The following is a 21,607-nucleotide window of genomic DNA, read 5'->3' on the forward strand; positions in this document are numbered from 1 at the left end:
GGTCTAGGATGCTCATAATTTCCTAGTTGAAACTATGGTTAAGTCTGTCCATGTGTTGTGAAATTAAGCAGTTTTCATTATGTTTTCTGACTTCTAGTTGTTGTTCATGGATATGCTCTGCTTGTGTCTGTCTGTCCTACATAATGGGTGTTGTAGTCTTTATACTGTATGTTGTAGGTAATTCCTGTTTTTTTTTCTCGTCTGCTGGGTCTTTTGGTTTACTTAGGATGTCATGGTGGGCTTTAGTGCATTATGGCTTTGATCGGAAAATCACAATGCCCCCATGGAGCCCTTCTTTTCATCTAAGTGAATCTATATCAGTGTTTCTGAACCTCAGCAACTCTAAGGACCTCAACTCCCGGTATTGGTGGCTGAGGAATTCTGGGAGTTGAAGTTCACACATCTTAAAGTTGCTGAGGTTGAGAAACATTGATCTATATCACGTGCGTCAAACTCAATTTCATTGAGGGCCGCATCAGTATTGCGGTTGCCCTTGGGGGCTGGGTGGGTGTGGCCAGGGTGGGTGCGGCCTACTGGGTGGGCATGGATGGAGTGGGTGTGGCCTACTGGGTGGGCATGGCCAGCTCTACATTGTTCGCGTTAAGGGTGCCTGTGGGGGCTGGGCAGGAGTGGGACAGATCTGAGGGTCTCTGGCAGAAGGGGGTGGGACCAGGGCAAGTGCCAAGCCATGGTCCATTTCTTATTCCTCACAAAGGGTGACACTTCCTCAGCATGCGCCCACGGGGCAGGGCCGACACGGCAGGGGCTGGTTCCTCGCTGTTTTCTAGACGGCCTTGTGGAGCTAAGACTGAATGCGTTTTAGCATAGATGGCCACCCAAAAATTGTACATTGGCTCCCGGCCGGCCTGGGCCAGGGCCAAGGTAGCGGGGGCCGTTCCCTCATTGTTTCCAGGATGGCTTCGCGGGCCACATGAAACCACTTTGCGGGTTGCATCCGGCCCCCAGGCCTTGTGTTTGACATGTCTGATCTATATTATCTTACATTGGCTCGAAGAGTGCAGTTCCACGCATAAGAGACAGTGATGTTTCATGATTTGCACTGCTAAAAGTCTGAAAGCATAACAATGTTCTCTTTCATAGCCTCCACACAACTGCTTTTTTAAAATATATATTTGATTTCTTACAGGAGGAAGATTATCCAGGGGCTATACAATTGTGCCTGGAGTGCCAGAAGGCAGCTAGCACTTTCAAACACTACAGTTGCATAAGGTAACACCAGAGACATTTTGTAAAGCTGATTGTCTCTTGGAATCAAATAGGGTGAATGAATAGGCAAATCAGCAAAGCAGATTTGTTAGTTACTTTGAATTTAGTTGGCTTTGACTCCAAAGATTAATTTCCTAATTAGAATAAAAAGAATGGTATAGGTATATGTTTAATGCTTTTAAATTGTACTTTAATAAAGTTTCCGAGATGCAAGTAGTTGCTGCTATGACAGTGCACCTGAGTCTTAAGGGGTTTAGTTGTTATGCAACATAGTATTTCTGTTCCAACATTAACTGATTGTCTTGTAATGCAGTCCCTGCTGCATTAACAACTATATTTGCAATGCTAAGCATACATCTGGAGACTGGGGCATATTTTAAGATTAATATGCATAGAGTTGGACTGTGTGGTAGAAATGCTTAGACTTGCTTTGTACATGATGCTAGATCAAAGTGTGATTTGTTTGTTTTTGGCATGACATATTATGTAAATCCAGTCTCTGACTTGTTTGCTTGCTTATTTATAAAGTTTATAAAGTTTGTTTTTATAAACTTTTAAATGTTTTTAATTATAATTTTAATAAAATTACTATAAAAATCAGTAAATAACTATTGCTAGGCAATCACATTTCCTATCAACTTCAGTAGGAACTTGTCCTGTCACCAGTCTCAAGGAAAACATGATTATTTTTTTTTCTGTGTTTCAAAAGTCCAATAGACTTAAGGCTTATCATCTTTCAAGGAAGAGATGGTTCCAAGCAGCAGGTTCTGCTTCAGAAGGGACATGCTTCCTATGTCCCATTAGATGGTATTATTTCAAGGAAGGGTGAGGTATATTATAATTTGGATGCTTTGAGAGATTTTGAATTGTAATATTTCAGATAGACAAAATATGCAAAAATGCATGTACTAACACTGGTCTAAGATTTTTATGATTGTTCATGTAAAGAATTAGGTACAATTCTTCTATAGACCTTATTTCACCTGACTGTATTTTATATTTTGTATTTTCTAAGGATGCTTGAGAATTTGGTACATCTGTATTGTTAAGCCAATCTTATTTTTACTTTTTCTACTAAATCTTTCCATATGCGATTCCTTTAGTATTGTGATAAAGTTTGCTATTTCTAAATATTTTTAACTATGTGTAAAAAAAGGTTTGTAGAATCCAAGAAATATGTATTAGAAGGAATATTATATTTTCCATAAAAATAAGAAATATTCTGAATTTTTAAGAATATACTGATGCAGAATTGGATTTATGAATGTAAAATTGATACTGATCTGTTCATCCATGTGTCACCTTTTCCTTTATCTTGAAAAAAAGAAATTCAATTTATATGAATATATAGGCATTTTAATTAATCATGTCCAAACATTTTAATATATTGTATTCCCAAATAAATACTTACCTACAGGTATTCCCCGAGTTACGAATGATCACTAAGTGAATGTTCAAAGTTACAACATCCCCTTCATCCCATTATGACCAGGCCCCAAAGTTACGTATGTTGCAGCACCACAGGGATCATTCTCCCTTATGAGCAACCACAGAGGTGCTGCAACATGCTCCTTTGGTGCCACACCTGAGAGCCTCACACTGCCCACGCTCGCCTCCTGCATGGTCTTGGGTACCAGAGCCTTTGTCCAGCCAAGCAGCGAAGCACTGGGCCAACCTCTCTCCTTTCATGCTGAATCCCAGCCTCTCTCACAAGCCCTGCCCTGCCACTTGCTGGAGCACTGAACTTGCCTGGATTTCACAAATTGCACCACCAAGGAACTGGTGAGCTTGGTGCGCTGCCACCTTGCTCCCCTCACTTGCCAAAATAACTCCTTTTCTAAATTGCAAGAGAGGTCCCTGAACAATCCTATTTTCCAACTCCGTCATGCTTCTCTGCCACCACGGAGCTGGAGAGCTTGGCGCTCCACCACCCTGCTCCCTTCATTTGCCAGAAGCACTCTCCTTGCTTGCAAAAATCACTCCTTTTCCAAATTGCAAGAGGCAATTTTGTGGGGCTAAAAAAAAAAAAAAAAAAGTAAGATCAGCTTTTCCAACTTCTTGCAAAAGAAAAGTAAGATGTCACAAAGTTGGAAAGGCTGATTTTACTTTTTTTTTAGCCTCATGAACTTGCCTCATGGAGTTGTTTAGTCTTTCCTGCTCTGCATTGGGGAAAGCGACAACTTTGGAGGTTTCTTCTAATTTTTTTTTTAAAGAAATGTTTTATTGATTTTTTACAATAACAATCCTTAGTGCCTAGTGTACAGCGTGTTGTCTTGGTTCATATATTTTTTTAAAAACAATCAGTAGTAGTTAATTAACCGTCAATAATAATTAATTTTTATAATTCCATAATTAGTATATTAATAATATATTCCTTTGATCTTCCCTTCTCCCAATAGTATTCTCCTTCTTCAACTTTAAACAAATATAATTCTTAATATTGTCAATATATAAATGGTTAAATGTAAACATTTTTTCACGTTTGTACAAATAACATCCACGAATGACATTTTTTCTTATCACCTTGTGTTGTTTTTATAAAAATCATCTTATTAGTTCCCCATGTATCCTATTTTCATAATTCTTATTTAAGCTTAATTTCCCCTTAATATTCAAACCATTCTTATCAGTCATAATTTTCTCAATATTAATCATTTAAATATCCAGATTTTCCATTTAGATACACCATCCCAATGTTTTCATATTTCATGCATTATAAAAATACTATATTGCTTCTATCTTATGACATCTACCTATAATATCTTTTCTGATCAGTTTATATTAATTTGTTAAATCACTATATATCCTATTTTTGAAGTTCTTATTTAAGCTTAATTCCCCCTCAGTATTTCAGTCATTCCTTAATCCTAATTCTCTTCAACTTAATTTATCTTTAAATTTCAAACTTTTCATTCACATACATCATCCCAATATTTTTATATTTCATATATTAGGAAAATATTATATTACTTATATCTCTTATCCCTTTTATTGTAGGGCTCCTTTATATCCAAAGTTATCTGTTCTTTTAACTGTATTCAAACAAGTGTTTGCTCATGTAGTACTCCGTCTGGTAGGACGAGTCAAATCTCTGGAATCTGTCTCTGGCCTTCTTCTTTTGCCAAGTAGCTTTCCAAGTTGATATATTTCACTTGCCAGCAAGTTCTTGTATTTTTGTAAGTATTGTTGGGAGTGGAGAAGACAGTATGCGTAGAATATATGCTTTTTGTCTCCCAAACTCTAGTGGTTCTCCTGGCAGTTCTATGGTCCATTTTGTTAAATCTTTTTTCTTATCCTCAGGTTTATTTTGATCTTCTGATGAATAAAGTATATTTTCCATTTTTATTGTTATGTCAAAGTCTTATAGGTATTTTCCTATTTGTGTTAAATTATAATTCTCTTCATTTGTAGCTTTGATAATTAAGTCATTTTCTTCTAGTTTATGTTCTCTTATCTGATTTATTTGTTCATTCTTTACCATCGTTTTCTGAGTGTTTTTTGATTGTGGGTTTAAATTAGAGATGTGCTGATTTATATTGTCAAAGTTATTTTTGATCTCCTCATGGTTTGAAGCTATTGCCATTTGTATCTGTCGTAAAATTACATACATTTCCTCCTGGAAAGTATTTGTCTTGTCTTGAAATGTTGTTTCTGGAAGTCTTTGATATTCCAGGCTAGGTCCTTCAGGAGTAAGTATTAAATGTTGCTTTCTGTCATTTTTTGATAAATATGCAATGTCCATATTGTCTCCCCCTTTCAAGTAGTCCTTCATCAATGCCATAATCTCTATAATTAGCTTTATCAAACCAGCCAAACTCAGAATCAAACAGCCCAATTTTGTATAGTTCTTATCTTTATATATATAGTTTTTATAATCCACTGTATTTCCAATTGTTAAGGCAGCAGTAAAATCAGTATTTCATAACAGTTCTTTTATTCAGGGGTTAGTTGTCAATCAGTCAAATTGCAATTCAATATATTTAGCCACCTTGAGTTCTTTTTGTAAATTCCCCCCTAAAATATTAGCCCAGAGTCAAAGTTTTTCTTTTTCTGTAAACAATTCTTGAGTTTAGACAACAGTCAGAGTATTTGTTTTCTTCAGACACTTTTTAATCTTATGGCTGGCCCAGCATATATTCTTTCTTTGTTCCCAACCAGCTGCCTTCTGAGGGTTATTAAAGTTCAAGGAAACAGATTATTCTTTGTTTCTGGGTATCTTCCAATTTCTGAGTCCATGTTGTTAATGTTATTTCTTTGTCGCCTCTCTGGGGCGACTTCAGACCCATATAGGGTCCCCTGGCAGGGTGGAATCAGCCATGGGGTGGAGAGCTCTGCAATCCTGCGGCCGTACAGTACGGTGAAGTCTTGGAAGATTCTTCTTTGGGTTCCTTGCACATTTTTTCCTTTTGCAATGCAGCTTTTCCATTTCTCCAGCGAAAGAAGAGCATCTTGAGCTGCGGGGAGAAATGCAATGGAGCTGGAAAGAAGCTGGCTTCTCTTGTTTAGGAGCTAGCTCCTCTTGCAATTTGGAAAATGAGTGCTTTTGGCAAGCGAGGAGAGCAGTTCTCCAGCTCTGCGGTGGTGCAGTTTGTGAAATCTGGGCAGGTTTGGCTCTCCAGCAAGTGGCACAGCAGGGCTGCGCCTGTGTGTGTGAGAGGCTGGGGCTTGGTAGGAAACGGGAGAGGCTGGCTCGGTGTTTCTCGCCTGGCTGGACAAGGGCTCCAGCACCCAAGACTGTGCAGGAGGTGAGTGTGGACAGCATAGGGCTCTCAAGCATGGTGCCAAAGGTAAGTTTGCGCTGGGGGTGTGGAGGAAAGGCCCAAGCAGCATGGGATCCCAAGGGGTGGGAAGAGGAGCATGGGATCTCTCAGTGGATGGGGGAAGGCCTTTGGTGGCTGGATCCAGTGGTCTTGTCTCTGTACTAGGCCTTCCATGGTCTTCCCCACTCCTGAAGTACCCCATGGACTCTTAACAAATGTGCATTCAATTAACAGATGCAATGGGGAGAGGAGGGATGGGGCTTATTCATTTAAGGTGTTCCAGTTAAGGAATCCTCAGATTACAAATGTAATTGGAAAGCTCCATTACATTTGTAACTTGAGGATTATCTATATACAACTGTGTTTAGCATATGAAATTTCTATCTCAACTTTCTTTTCCTCAGTGGAATGGTGCTGTTTTCTTTTGATTATTTTCTAGCAAATAGAGACTAAAATAAACTGGAGTCTTAGCATGCCTTAATTGTTTCAATAAATGAATACCACAAGTGAATAGATTTGGCATAATTAATTACATCGTTGAAAGGCCAAATAATTATTCTGAGAACAATTGTATCTTATTTGTTTCATGTTAGGGATTTGATGCATGAACCATAGATTTCCATCAGTTAACATTAATATGAATAAAGTGGCTTTGTGGCAGAGTTTATATAGATGTTTCTTTTTTAAAGTAGCCCAAACACAGTCAGCTCTAGATAGAATATAATCTCAATTTGTAAAAAATAGATGGCTTGTTGTCTGCTTTTTTTTTTTTGGTTGCTCCTATTTATCTCCTCCCCCCAATGAGGAATGGAGTTGAGAAAATGCCCTTTCTGAGTGAATGGATACTTATTTTGATTCTGTCCAGTTGCAGAGACTGAACAGTGTCTCAGTAAGGTCTGAGTGATGATGTATAAGGTCAGGAAGATGATGATTTCTACAAAATGTTAGCATAACAATAACATTTTTAAAAATTTTCTTATAAGAGTTTTTTGAAAGAGTTAATTTTTATTAATATGTTTTCATTTTCAATTGTTTTCAGTTGCTTTGTGCTTTAATATTTCATTGCTTTATGAACAAGTACATTTTATATACAGCAATTTTATAGGGATTCTAGTTTTAGCCTATTTTACCTCTAGTTAGGTTTGATTTGTCTATTACACGTAGTCCTCAACTTATGACCACAATTCAGCCCAAAATCTCCATTGTTAAGCAAGACAGTTGTCAAGTGAGTTTTGCCCCATTTTAAGACCTTTTTTGCCACAGTTGTTAAATGAATCATTGCAGTTGTTAAGTTAGTAACATAGTTGTTAAGTGAATCTGGTTCCTCTATGTCAGAAGGTCACAAAAGGTGATCTTATGGTCTTGGGAAACTACAACTGTCATAAATACATGCCAGTTGCCAAGGGTCCAAATTTTGATCATGTGACCATGGGGGTGCTGCAACAGTCATAAGTGTCAAATACAATCATAAAACACCTTTTTCAATGGCATTGTAATTTTGAACGTTCACTAAACAAATGTTGTAAGTCGAAGACTACCTGTGTAGACGTATATATTATATTTTTACTATGTAGCTTTGGTTCTACTTATTATTCTTGCATTTAATATATATTATGAAGCTTTAACTCTACCATGATTGATTTTATATGTTTGTTCCTTCTCATATTATTTATTTTTCATGTTGTATTGTTTTGTGCTGGTCTCTGACTGTAATAAAATTTAAATTCAATAGAATATCTCAACGTGCACAGAATTAAGCTGAGACAATTTTAAGTTTCTTAAGTTTCCTTGTTTTCATGGACTGAGTTTGTTTTTTTAAGAGTCTCTGCATGTTTTCTCCAAAGTCATTTCTATACTCCTCTATATCAAAAAGTTATTTAGCTTTTGATGGATCCCAGTTTAGAAAGAGAAAGAATCCATTGAATTAAGTTTAACTCCTATGACTTGTTAGACACATCCATGTAGTTTTCTTACCAGCAGTATGGAATTGGTGGGTCATTGTCTTTTCTGATTTGTTTTTTCAACTTTCCAGTCAGGTCTGCAATCCTGGTTTCTGATGGTTTCTCATCTAAATAGGTGTAACTTTCCTTAGCCTTTTTGGAATGAGCCAGTTTAGACTAGATGCTGTCACCTGCTAATGTAGACCTTTATGAAGGCCTACGAGATTCCTGCATTTCAAAGATTATTTAGTTGACTGCCCATTTATTGCTTGGTTTATGCAAATTGCACTGTTTCTACTTCAAAAGATAAAATGGTTATCTGGCTATCATTGGATATTTGTGGATAAAATGTATTCTGCGTAATATTTTAGAAGAATGACCTTAAAATGTTTATGAAAGTACACTAATGTATCAAAATATTCATCTTAATTTGAAAACAAATGTAACTTTTGAAATTTGAAAATGTTATAACTTCTAATGTTTGTCTTTTGTTTTGCAGTGAATTGAATTCAAAATTACAGGACACCTTAGAGCAAATTGAGGTGAGTTTAGTTGAGTGTAAGTAGTTTCACCCACTAAATGATAAAAGTATTTTATTCATGCTAGATCAGACTGAAATCCTATCTATTCCAACATTCTGTTCCCACAGAAGTTAATCAGATGCAGGATGCAAGGTCAACTGCTCTTTTCCTACTATTGTTCCTTATGCTGACTTTGAACTAAAGATAACCTGCAGTATAGGCATTTGGATTAATAGCTTTAAGATCCAGAAATTTGTTAAATTGCAATTAAAAGCCTTCTAGCTTGCTGGTTGTCATCACATCTTTGTATATACTGTCTGCCCAGGATTTTACACACAATTTAGATAAATTGTGTATAGTAATCCTACTTCTGTTATAATTAGAATTTTGAGAAAGGGGAAGAAATCTCCATATCCAATTTCTCCACAACCTAAATAATTTACATGCCTTTATCATAACCCATACTTGCATTTTAATTAAACACTATATACCATTTATATCAGTTTGAATTGTAGTTTTTTTTAATACTATCTTTTACTAAGTGCTCAGATTTTTACTTTACAGGAGCAGTTAGATGTTGCACTTTCTAAAATATGCAAGAACTTTGATATAAACCATTATACTAAGGTGCAGCAGGCATACAGGCTACTTGGAAAAACACAGGTTAGTATTCTCTTGTTCAGATTGCATCCTGATATGCAGTGGATTAGCTTGTCTATAGATTATCCTCAACTTTAGTGATTGTGGAAGTTACAACAGCACTGGAAAAAGTGACTTACGACGTTTTCACACTTATGACCATTACAGCATACCCATGGTCATGTGATCAAAATGCAGGCATTTGGCAACTGACATGTATTTATGTTAATTACAATATCTTGGTGTCCAATGATCACCATTTGTAACATTTGCAGCTGGCTTCTGACAAGCAAAGTCAATGGGGAAGTCAGATTTGTTTAACAACAGCAGGAGTCACTTAATTGCAGTGATTCGCTTAAAAGCTGTGGCAAAAAAGGTGGTAAAATGGAGCACAGCTCACTTAACAACTGTCTTATTTAGCAACCGAAATTTTGGACTCAATTGTAGCCAGAAGTCAAGGACTCTGTGTGTGTGTGTGTATGGGCACGCGCGCGCACACACACACACGTTTAGGTGTGTGTGTGTGTGTGTGAGAGAGAGAGAGAAAGACAGAAGGGGTGAGAGAGATACGGGGGGAGAGAAACGGGGAGGGGGAGAAAGAGACAGACGGAGAGAGCAGATGGGGAGGGAGAGGAGAGAGAGACAGACTGGGGGAGAGAGAGACACAGAGAGAGAGAGAGATGGGGGGGAAAGAGAGACAAAGGGGGGGAGAGAGAGAGAGAGAGCACTCACACCTAGGAGGAAAAAATAGAGCACAGCTGAAGGAAAACAACCCTTTATTTGAATGTTCATTCATGGCACCCATAATCATAAATGAATAAAGCATAGCCTCAGAATGTCAGTGTAAGAAGAGCAAAATATATATGCTCTCCTTATTTAAATAGTGTGTTCTTTCATGATTCATCTCTGTTTCATCTTACAATTATAAATTTCTCTGGAAGAAAAAAATACACTTTTGACTGGGAAACACTCAGTTGCTTATTTCTGATATTATTCATGAATGAAAAAATGGGAGTGTTTTGAGGTCTAATTATATTGAGGTGGGAGCAAAATATGACTCTTATTCTGATTTTGGGAATGTCATTATGTACTTCTGGGAAAGAAAACCTAGGAAAAGAAATAGGGAAACTCTTGACCCTCAATTTTCATTTGAACATAAAAAGATACAGATTATCAAATTTGCTGTAATGGATGGGAAAGTGCACTCTGAGGCCCATGGTGCTGTCTGAGCTTGGTTCTTTGTTTGCAGCTGTTTCATTGTGCAATTAGGTAATATCAGTGTGAATGAATTCGAGATTTGCTTACCCTGCCAGCATTGATTAATGTATTGTTTTCTACCTGATTGTTTGACTGCTTATGCTATTGTTACTTAGGTGGGTAATGCAACATCTACAAACAGATCAAATTCAGAAAGTACCAAGGACTTCATAGTTTAACCTTAAGCTATAGATATATAGATAAGTTCACTTTATTGGAACTGCAGAATGTCCAAATAGAATTAGGGAACTAAATAATTATATTATGTCTTTAAATTCTCCTTCATCTCTATTCAGACAGCAATGGACCAACTGCATATGCACTTTACTCAAGCCATTCACAATACAGTTTTCCAGGTTGTCCTTGGATATGTTGAATTGTGTGCAGGAAACACCGACACCAAATTTCAGAAGCTTCAGTATAAGGATCTTTGCACAGTATGTGGTTCTACAGTGGCTTTGAACATTTGATGTTTCTATATGCTGATGTGCCTACCTTATGTTTTTCAAAAGCAACTTTTTAAAATTAAGTCCATATTTAATTTGGGATAAATACATGTCATAAAGGGTAAAGTATGATCAGATAGATAGGTATATTGGAAAGCTGCACAAGCATATTTATTTATAAATTTATAAAGTCATCCCTCTCAACTAATGACTGGGCAGCTAGCAATATAGAAAACATAAAATAGAGCAAAATAGAATAAAAACAATGCAGTGCAATGCAATGTAAAGTAAAGTGATAAGGCCCATAAGCAAAATGTCTCACATAACAAATCATAAAGCACTATGTCTTAACTAATATCCTGGCTTCATTGCCTGAGAAAAAAAATCAGAAGTCAAGGCCATCAGAATTTCTGGCAGGAGGGAGTTTTACAGGATAGAACTACTTAATGAAATACTTGGATGGAGTTTACCAAGAAATCTCTAGACTATAGACTAGACTGGAAAACTGAAAAAATAAATTCCAAAAAAGCAGCAATGGGACATTTAATATAAAGAAGTTTTAAATTTTAAAAGTGTTTGCATATGGATACTGGGACTCTTCATGTAATTAACCACAATCATCAGTGACTATTTTAGGAATTGAATTAATTCTTAATAGCATTTATTTTGAAAATCGGGGGGAAATTGTATATATTGCACCTAACTTGTTTGGAGCATTTAAAATAGATATTTTTCTTTAAAAGAACACGTAAATGTCCCATGTTCTTAATTTAAGCAGGCTTAAATTGACAAGGTAGGAAGAATCCTTCAGATTTTAAGTGCTAGCGCATGTTAATTTTTCAGACTAATGGTGTATTTTAAGTTTGCTTATTACTGCGGTAGCAATAATCCATGAATGTTTTTGGAAATTTATGCCACTTAATAATACAAGAGTTACGAACATTTTATATTAAATGGAAAGTGGTTTGTTTTATTATTGGGAAAAAAATGGGGTTTTTTTTGGAATTTGCAATCCAGTTTAGAATTTGAAGCTTGAAAAGATAAATGTTTGTGGTTTGAGAAAAACAAAAAAACAAAAATTGAGGAGGCTGGGTGTCCTCTTAAGAAGAAATTCTTAAGTATTCCATCTATCAGACAAATGTATTATTAAATTACAGAAGTATATTTGCAACTTGTCATTTTTAATGTTTGTTTATTCATGTCAGAAACATCACAATTAAAATAAGGCATTATAAGTGATATAAAATGCAAAATTAAAATATGTACAAGTTAAGCCATCATTTTTAATTGTTGTTTTATGCTAATAGCTGTACCTTTATGTATACTTGGCCTTATTTTTGAATTAAGAAAGCAAGGTACGTTCACAGACCTGTTTTGTGTATTGCACAGCACATTACATCAGACAGTTACATTCCATGCCTTGCTGATCTGTGCAAAGCTCTATGGGAGGTCATGCTGAGTTATTATCGGACAATGGACTGGCATGAAAAATATGACCATGGGGAATCTCCTTCATCTTCTGGTAGGAAATGCCTCTTGCTATTTTCAGAGTTCTAAGCATAAAAATTGGAGTGGAGCCAATCTGATCTGTTTGAACAATATGGTTAATGTGTGTCTATTGTTTCAGTGGGAAGCTGCTTGTCTTAGTTTAAGGAACATGTACCAAATACTTGTTGTATTTTATATTCATCTTCTTTTGTGATTAGTTAGCATTTTCTTTGGAACATCTAACATTTGTTATTCCATTTGATAGAGGCCATTGACTTTTATTAGGTCATACATTTAGGGGCTTAATTATATTTAACATGCCTGCCTAATGCAAAAAACGCACAACTTGTGATCCCAGAATCTTCTTCTACTCTGAAAGTAATGGATTCACAAACTCAAGAATGTAGTATAAATATTAGGACCTTCAAATCTACCCTATGCTGTAAAATTAACTGGAAGACTTTGAGCCAGTTTATTTTCTCTCTGAGTGATTTAAGTTTTTGCAGTGATGAAATTAAAGGAGGAGGTGCTATGGATGGAAACTAATCAAGGAGAGAAGCAACCTAGAACTAAGGAGAAACTTCCTGACAGTTAGAACAATTAACCAGTGGAACAACCTGCCTCCAGAAGCTGTGAATGCTCCAATACTGGAAGTTTTTAAGAAGAGACTGGACAGCCATTTGTCTGAAATGGTATAGGGTTTCCTGACTGAGTAGGGGGTTGGACTAGATGACCTCCAAGGTCCCTTCCAACTTTATTATTATTATTATTATTATTATTATTATTATTATTATTATTATTATTATTATTATTATTATTATTATTATTATTATTATTATTATTGCATACAAGTTTCTGGAAGAGAGGTGAGATTAGCTATATTTAATTTAATTAATTATAAATGTCCTGTTCCTACCCACTTCTTTTTTGCTATTACCATGCTGTTTATACGCTAAATGAAATCCTTAGCTTGCAAACGTGTTGTACCTCAAGTCTAATATACACTGTAAGGCTGCAGTCTAAAACACATTTATTAGTTTTCTTTGTTGAACATAGTAAAGTATTCTATTCCATTTCTATGAGTGAGAGGAGGACAAATAATGAAATGAGCATTATGCTTTTGTTATGCAAGCTCCACTGCTTTGGTACATTTTGTCTTTATGACAGAATCATTAGATTTGGGGGCATCTCTAATACATACCCTATCAAATTATATCTGTGTGGCTGACTTGTTATTTTTTAAGCAATGCAGTGAGGCATCAGTGAGGCAGTGAACATTGGGCCACATTCAGTAGCATATTGGAACAGATTTGTAAGTTCCTTAAAACAGAGATAATTTATTGTTACTTGTAGTTGGTCTCCTTATCATCAAGACTCATCAATCCCAGCCAGCAGATTACTCAAGAACAATGTGAGTTGTATTCTAGCTGCATCTACTCATAGATTCTCTGCTGTAAGTTGTAAAACACAAGATTTTGCTTATAGCATTTAATTCCTGTTTGGAGATGTTGAAGATTCAAAATAAAATAAATCTACAATACATAAAATCTTTGGATTTTTTTGTAAAAATCAATTTTCTTTCCTTTTCTGATGTCTCAAATTACAGTTAAATTATATTTCAGATGGAAATAATATCCTGGATACTGAGGAGACCAATTTTGATCGTAGCTATGTGAAAAAAAAATTGGAGCATGGGCTTTCACGTATATGGCAGGTTTGTTTGGAATTTGATCCATCAAAATAAGATCAATTTCTATGCATGATTTTAAATGATGTGCTTAAAAAACTGAAAAAGTATTTAGCTTAAAAGGACAGGTGTTCTCTGAGGAATGAATATCAGTTGATATGCTTTGTATTCTATGTATTTTATGCTGTTTGATATCTTATTCAAGCTTTTCAATTGAGTGAAAGATGATTAATCTTACTGAATTTTTATCTTGTTTTTATACTGAATTCTTTGTGAAGGAAGAAAGAGCATTGTCATGTTGCAACAACATTTTTGTCTTATGCATCCAAACTCTTCTTAATGTTGTTTTGAAATTTTGATTGTTGCAATGCAGTGCTCTTGAGTTGTATGCCAGATTTAAGGAAATCGATGTGAATAACATCACCAAAGACTATAATCATGAGTCCCCTTCCAAATCTTGGGATTTGAATTTTTAGTTTTTACAGTCTTGAAATACCAAGACTGAGGCCTTGTTTCTAGATCATGCTGATGAGTCTAGATTTTGTTGGTCATCATGTTGCTGTGAAAAAATTCCTCAACTTCATGTTTGTAATCTGATAACAATTGCTAGCAAATTCCAGCTTTTGAAACTTCCAGCGCCATCAGCAATTTAGGGAACCCATCTTGCAGCATCTTCAATTGTTGAAGGACATAAACCCATTCCTGTGAAATGCCAAACTTGACAGCAATTTCCCTTCAGTGATTCACTTACTGACTTTAAGCAGTTCATCAACCTTTCTCAAATGAAACTAGTTGTTTATTGTCATAGGTCATCCGCTTCATTTTTGATCCATAAATAGCTCTTCCCAGTTTACTGTCTTTCTATTTTTTGATCCAGCAATGCACACTACTCATATGAACACAGTCATCACCATGAATGATCAGTATCTAGTGGTGAATTCCATTTGGAGGAACCCCTTTGATAGTGAAAAATATAATCACTGTATTGCTTAGAGCAGGGCTTTTCAACCTTTTCACCCATTGTACCACTTTTAGGATTTGGCAACATCTGAGTACCACCAGTCGCCTAGCAAGGTGTTAAAAACGTGATGACCCCCTCCCAAAAAAGGAAAAAAGTGAGAAAGTACAGGTAGTCCTCGACTTATAACAGTTCGCTTAGTGACTGTTCGAAGTTACAATGGCACTGAAAAAAGTGCCCCACAAGCCACAGCCGAGCAAGACACCTGCCTGCCCACCCGGCGGCGCTCTTCCTCCTGTCCGAGGTTTCCATTGTTGTGAGCATTTCTGTTGAGGATTGGCAGTGGGGGTGGGGTGGGGGGTGTTTGGTTTTTATTCCCCCCGTCTGCTGGGTGGTTGCAGCAGGTTTTGGTCACTTCACATGACCCTGGGACACTGTGACTGTCATAAATATGAATCAGTTGCCAAGTATCTGAATGTAAATCACAAGACCCTGGAGATGCTGCAACATTCCAGCTGATTGGCGCTTCTTCTGGGCTCAGCAGAAGCACCAGGATCAGCACTGAGCTCCAGCTGGAGCCTGGCACTGATCCTGGCGCTTCCACTGAGCCCTGACAGCCCCGAAGAAGCGCTGGTCCTGGGGCTTCCGCTGAGCCCTGACAGCCCTGCAGCTCCAGCCATCTCTCGCTCAGGCTTGTGCGGTGCTGCCACTGGTTTAGCTCATTCCCCTCCCCCGCTGCCACTTTCCTAGGATGGTCGCGTACCACCTGCCAGGTGCCCAAGTACCACAGGTGGTACCCGTACCACTGGTTGAAAAGCCCTGGCTTAGAGTACACTCACAAGTATTTACTGCAGAAATCCATTTCATGAACAATAGCATGGTCTTTTCTCATTGCAACTTTCCCAACTAAAGTAGAAGAACAGATGCTAAAAAGTACAGAAGATCTTCTACTGCATCTGTTCTATGATTTGTTGATGATTTATAACATTAAAGACATTACTTTTTATTCAACCATCTGTTTTTTATCTATCTATGCTTGTACTAACAGTTGGTTGTAAATATTTATTTAGTATCTGCAGAATACCCCTAAACTGCTGTAATCAAATTGAATTTCCACAATGTTACTGATCCAACTTTTAAATTCTAAAAAAAATCTGTATTGCTTGAATTTCCAAATAAAATATAATAGTAATGTGAGGTGTGACCAATTAGATCCATGCAGAGTAGAGTTGCCTTATCAGGGAGATGGGTGACATAAATTTAATAAATAAAACAAAAAAAATACATTCTGCTTATAATACAGAAATTTCCCCCGTCTGACCGATTACTCCTCGGGACAATTAGATAAGACTCCAAGGGACTTTGAAGGGATTAGCCCTACCCCTTTTGAGATTGCATAGAGATTCCAGACTAACCCGGTGCTTGATCCCTCCCTGCAAGGCTGGGTGCATCTCAACAAGTAACCAGCAAAGGACAATGAAATATGTTAGTATTAATTTTAAATTTAAAGCTGAGTTTAAATAACTATCCTGCAAGTAGGGAGATCTTTGATGAATTTCAAGAGCAAACAATAGTGTCTGTCTCTTCTTTATGCTTTGTGACTGTTTAATTATAAATAGTTAATACAGTAAATTATTGTTTCTCTAGTATTTCAGCCTTTTTGTTTTTACATAGGATGTCCAATTGAAAGTGAAGACCTATTTGCTAGGCACCGATATGTCTAACTTCAAATATGATGACTTCATATTTGTACTGGATATTATCAGCAGGTAATTTGGATAGCATCTATTTTAAGGAAATGTTACAATTATGCAGAATAAGTTTACCAAGGTTCTGTATATAATAGTGTATAGAAGATAAAATTACTGTTCATTACTTGGCCCATTTGGCTATAAATAGGACTATCTTCCAAAGCTCTTAGTTATATTGTAGTTTAACTTTCTCCACATTGGTGCTCTGCTACAGTCCCTTAGCCTGCATGGGCAAATTTATTCATATAAATTTGATATGCCACCTTAGATAACTTTCCAATATTTTCATGCAATAAAAATGTAAAAAATGAAACCAAACTTTTTAAAATTATAAACATTTCTGAAATGAATAGGAACAATCTCCAGTTCCAGTTGCTCCATAGAAAAGTCTGCACATCCACAGAAGAGTCTGCAAAAGGTTTCCCTTTGGATATCTTATGTGGAAGACACACATAGGCATAAATGATTCCGTAGTAATTTGGATCCAAGAGATATAAAGCTTTACATGCTATAACGAATCAGTTGAATTGCTTGGGAAACAACTGGTGATAAGTTCACCTGTTTCCACTTTGAAGTGATGTAGTATCTCCTCAAAACACAATTTACCACTTCTGCAGCTATATATTGAATTAGCTACAATTTTGTACTGCAGTAATCAAGCATTGAAACTATTAGCAATTATGTCATTACTGCCCACCATTGATGTAATGTAAGAATGATCTGAGAAGATCCTTGTGAGTCCAAATTTTCAGGATTTATAAATGAGCTTCTTATATATTTAGAGATAAATGTCTTATTCAAATCAGATTCAGGTTCTCACTAAATTTAGTTTTATCTGTACTGCTGTTGTAGGCATGTTAATATTGCAATATTTTTGCAATACGCTTTAATTAAAAAGCCTTTTGGAAAGTTTTAAAATAGCCCTTTTCAGAAATTGTTCTAGGTCTTTAGAGATTAGAGACCCATAAAAGATAAAAGAGTTTTAAAAAATCATATTTACAATTACATGCTGTAATGAATGTATAATTTGAGTATTATTTGTACTAGACTGGTGCAGGTTGGCGAAGAATTTTGTGGCAGCAAGTCAGAAGTCTTGCAAGATTCCATTAGAAAACAAAGTGTTAATTATTTCAAGAATTATCACAGGTAAGTTTTACAGTGTTGAGATTTAATAATATAGTGGAAACAAATGATAAAGCACATGCTCCTGCATACCACATCATGTGGTGTCCATATAATAAGAAAAAGCAAAATGAATGCTTCATATAAAATATGTAAATTAACATAAAATTTTCTCTAAAAAGGAAGTCACTTTTTTCCATAATGAACAAATATGAGAATTGACATCTAAACGTTCTTTGTTTGTCTAGTTCAATATTGCCAAATCTGGCTAGTAGTAGCTCTCAGAAATTCTTGACAAGCTTTTTCCCATCATTATAAATGGCAGAAACTAAATCTCAGACTTTGAGTAACAACTTTTAACTGTCTGGCTGCTAATTTAGGGATATATTCTTACATAATTTCAATAATGTACAGAACATAGTCTAATTCCTAATTCCATTTGCATATTAGACTAAGTCAAAAATAAAACAACCACAATATAGACTGCTCTTGATATTAAAAAGTTTTTTTTTCTTTTTCTAAAAGGAAGTTTTAAACTACAGGATAATTAATCTCACTTTTACTCTAAATTTTGTGCACGAGCCTTCAGGTCAGCCTTAACAATAACTCTGTGGACAAATCTCTACAGTTTTCTTGGCAAGGTTTTTGGAAGTGGTTTGTCATTGCCTTGTCCTAGAGCTGAGAGTGAGTGATTGATCCAAAGTTACCCAGTTGACTTTGTGCCTATGACAGCTAGAAATTATGATTTCCTTGTTTCTAATCTGGCACTTTTAACCAGAACACCAAACTGACTCTCACTTTAAACTTAAACATTCATTTACATTACTATTTCTGGTTGTTAGACTGCTTATTGATCTGAGTCTCTTACAGATATTTGTTGTTCAGTTTTTATTCAACAAAATGGTTCAATTTTCATAATTTCTAAAGGGAAATGGTAAAAGAAAAATGCATTATTTGCTGGACATGTTGAAAATTGTTTCAACTTTGTTTTAGCTTAGTGAGCAATCTCAAGAAGAAATAACTCAGTAAATGTTTTTGTAAACCACCCTGAATCACTTAGACTAAGTTGGGTGACCATATACATTTTCATAAATTAATAAATAAATAAAATGTGATTTGAGTTAATTACCAATAATATAATTATTCTTCATTATAGGTTTTTCACAATCTCTTTATTGTTGCTAATTTATTGTTGAATATGCTAAGAGTGATACATTAATTATATTTCTGTAATTGTGCTTTAACTATCTTCTAGTTAGAAGAAAATTGTTGTGTTTCTTTTATGGAGTAAAGATTGTAGTTTTTAGAAAATCTTATGTGTACTTGTTGGGAGAATTCCATATGGAAAACCAACTGGGACAGATGAAAAGATTAATCAAGTGTTTGCTCCCATTTGGTTTCCTGGTGACTGTTATTCAGATACTCAGTGCTTTTGATTGGGAAGTTAGAATGTATGCATGTGTGATGCCTGTTTGGACATTCCATAGGTTATGTGCATTATAAAGCAATATTTCTTTATCTAAATTACTCATAGCTTAGTTTCACTGAATGATCCCAGCGAAAACAGAAACAACCAACCTCCATCCATCTTTCCCATGTTATATATAACCATATGGCCTTGATGAAGACTTTGCCTCTTTGCTATTTTTTCTAAAATAAGCTACACTGTATGCTTTTGCTGACACTAATTATTCCTTTCAGAACTCGTCTTGAAGAACTGCGAATGTTCTTAGAGAATGAGACTTGGGAACTTTGTCCTGTTAAATCAAGTTTCAGCATATTGCAACTTCATGTAAGTCCAAACCATTTCAAACACAGGAAAGGTGATGGCTGCTTTGATGAAGGCTGCTATACAGTGTTACTGAAATCTTGTATCATATACATCTTCACTTATTAACTTTTCAGACATCACTGTAATGGTTTCCATGGATCTCTAAACTCTCACCAAAGTAGTTAAGAGGGAGTTTGTGGAACTAACCAAGCCTAAACCATGTTCAGCATTAACAAACTAGTTGCATTTTTTACTGAAGGGAACTATGGAATTGCCAGCTGTTCCTAGCTGGTGATAGCTCTAACTTTCAACAGCTATCATTCTGAAAAAATGAGAAGATATACTGACAGACTCCATGAGTGAAGGAGAACCCATGAGGCATTTATTCTGGAAATGAAAGCTACAGATCTTCTCCACTGTCAGCTTAGAGCTACAGGCTGCAAATTGATACACCCAAAAGCAGTTTTGGCAGCTTTTCTGAGATTAGTTTTGACAATCTTTTATAATCAATTATTATTATTATTATTATTATTATTATTATTATTATTATTATTATTATTATTATTATTATTATTAATTTAATTTATATACCGCCCTTCTCCCGCAGGACTCAGGGCGGTGCACAGCGTATTAAAAACAGTACAAATACAAAGCATAAAAATACAAACCCCTGTAAAACCAGATTAAAAAACCGAATATTGGAAGCTGTGTCTCTATTTAAAATTATTTTTAAAANAACAAAAGGGGGGAGAGGACCGACCCCTGAGGCACCCCACAAATTAGGGGTCTAGGAGTCGACCTCTGTCCCCCTGCCAATACAGACTGCGTACGGTCGGTGAGGAAGGAGGAGAACCACCGCATAACGGTGCCTCCCACTCCTAACCCACCGAGACGCCGCAGCATGATACCGTGGTCTACAGTATCAAAAGCCGCTGGGGCTTATTATTATTATTATTATTATTATTATTATTATTATTATTATTATTATTATTATTATTATTATTATTATTATTATTATTATTATTATGTTTTAAATAGCCATTGAAACCAAATGCATTTGAATTATCATAGTTGCACACATGTTAAGCTTCTATTTGCACAATTCATCCCAATGCATTAATTAAACTGTGTTTAGAAAGCTTTTTGGTTCCAAAATGTATTATATATCATGTGAAGGAATTTGACAAATCTGTTAAAATTATACAGGCATTCAAATAACCATTAAATAGGGAGTCTTCAAAAATGCAAGAATGAAAACATTACTGGCTAAAAAGTTAACATTGCAGGATTTGTATAGAACAGTGATGGCGAACCTATGGCATGCGTGCCAGAGGCGGCACTCGGAGCCCTCTCGGTGGGCACACGTGCTGTTGCCCCAGCCTCGCCTCCCTCCATGACCCCCTCCTCACCAGCAGCCCCCCTAGAGGAGAGTCGCCCCCGAGCGTGGCCCACACAGCAGCGCAGCCAAAGACATGGCAGCCAGGCAGCATAGACAAGACTGTTGTGGCTCCGTCCTGTGGGTCCCTCTCATCAGAGGAGGAAGGCTCTGAACATGAAGGAGAGGAGATGGCCAGGCCTCCCTCTCCAGGACCTTCCCCTCTGGTGTGGCCTTCGGTGCCTTCCGACGGAGAGGAGATTGGCCAGGAGCCCGGTGCTTCTGGGATTGGCCAGGAGCCAGGTGCTTCTGGGATTGGCCAGGAGCCAGGTGTATCGGACTCTGAGGAGGATACGTCTTGGCTGGATCCACGCCAGCGTCGGAGGGACAAGCGTGCGCAGCAGCTGAAACACCGTGCCAGAGATTTCAGCTGAGTCATTGGGCCACACCCCACAGGCTATATAAGAAGGGGTGTGCCGTTTGAAACTTTTGTGACGAACAATTTTGCTGAATCTCCTGTTGCAGCACTCCGGCAATTTATCCTGGACTTATCGTATGTTTGTATTGTGTTATCAGTAAAAGCCTTGGCAGGCAGCCACGGAGTTGCTGCCAAGTGTTCATCTGTATTTGGCTGTGCTGAGCAGTTTCTCAGCCCTCGGCTGACT

General features: G+C 36.5%; 1 protein-coding gene across 1 annotated transcript in view; it reads left to right on the forward strand.

Moving 5' to 3' along the window:
* Positions 1-21,607, forward strand: part of VPS50 (VPS50 subunit of EARP/GARPII complex) — a 90,494-nt gene that overhangs the window by 13,234 nt on the left and 55,653 nt on the right. The window contains exons 9-17 of the mRNA XM_015811571.1: positions 1,148-1,230; positions 8,427-8,469; positions 9,013-9,111; positions 10,641-10,781; positions 12,180-12,312; positions 13,901-13,992; positions 16,598-16,692; positions 17,722-17,820; positions 19,498-19,588. Coding sequence (XP_015667057.1) covers positions 1,148-1,230; positions 8,427-8,469; positions 9,013-9,111; positions 10,641-10,781; positions 12,180-12,312; positions 13,901-13,992; positions 16,598-16,692; positions 17,722-17,820; positions 19,498-19,588 — 876 coding nt within the window. The remainder of the gene's footprint in view (positions 1-1,147; positions 1,231-8,426; positions 8,470-9,012; positions 9,112-10,640; positions 10,782-12,179; positions 12,313-13,900; positions 13,993-16,597; positions 16,693-17,721; positions 17,821-19,497; positions 19,589-21,607) is intronic.

This window comes from Protobothrops mucrosquamatus, unplaced genomic scaffold (assembly GCF_001527695.2).
Source record: "Protobothrops mucrosquamatus isolate PMUCROS unplaced genomic scaffold, P.Mucros_1.0 scaffold45, whole genome shotgun sequence".
Lineage (NCBI taxonomy): Eukaryota > Metazoa > Chordata > Lepidosauria > Squamata > Viperidae > Protobothrops > Protobothrops mucrosquamatus.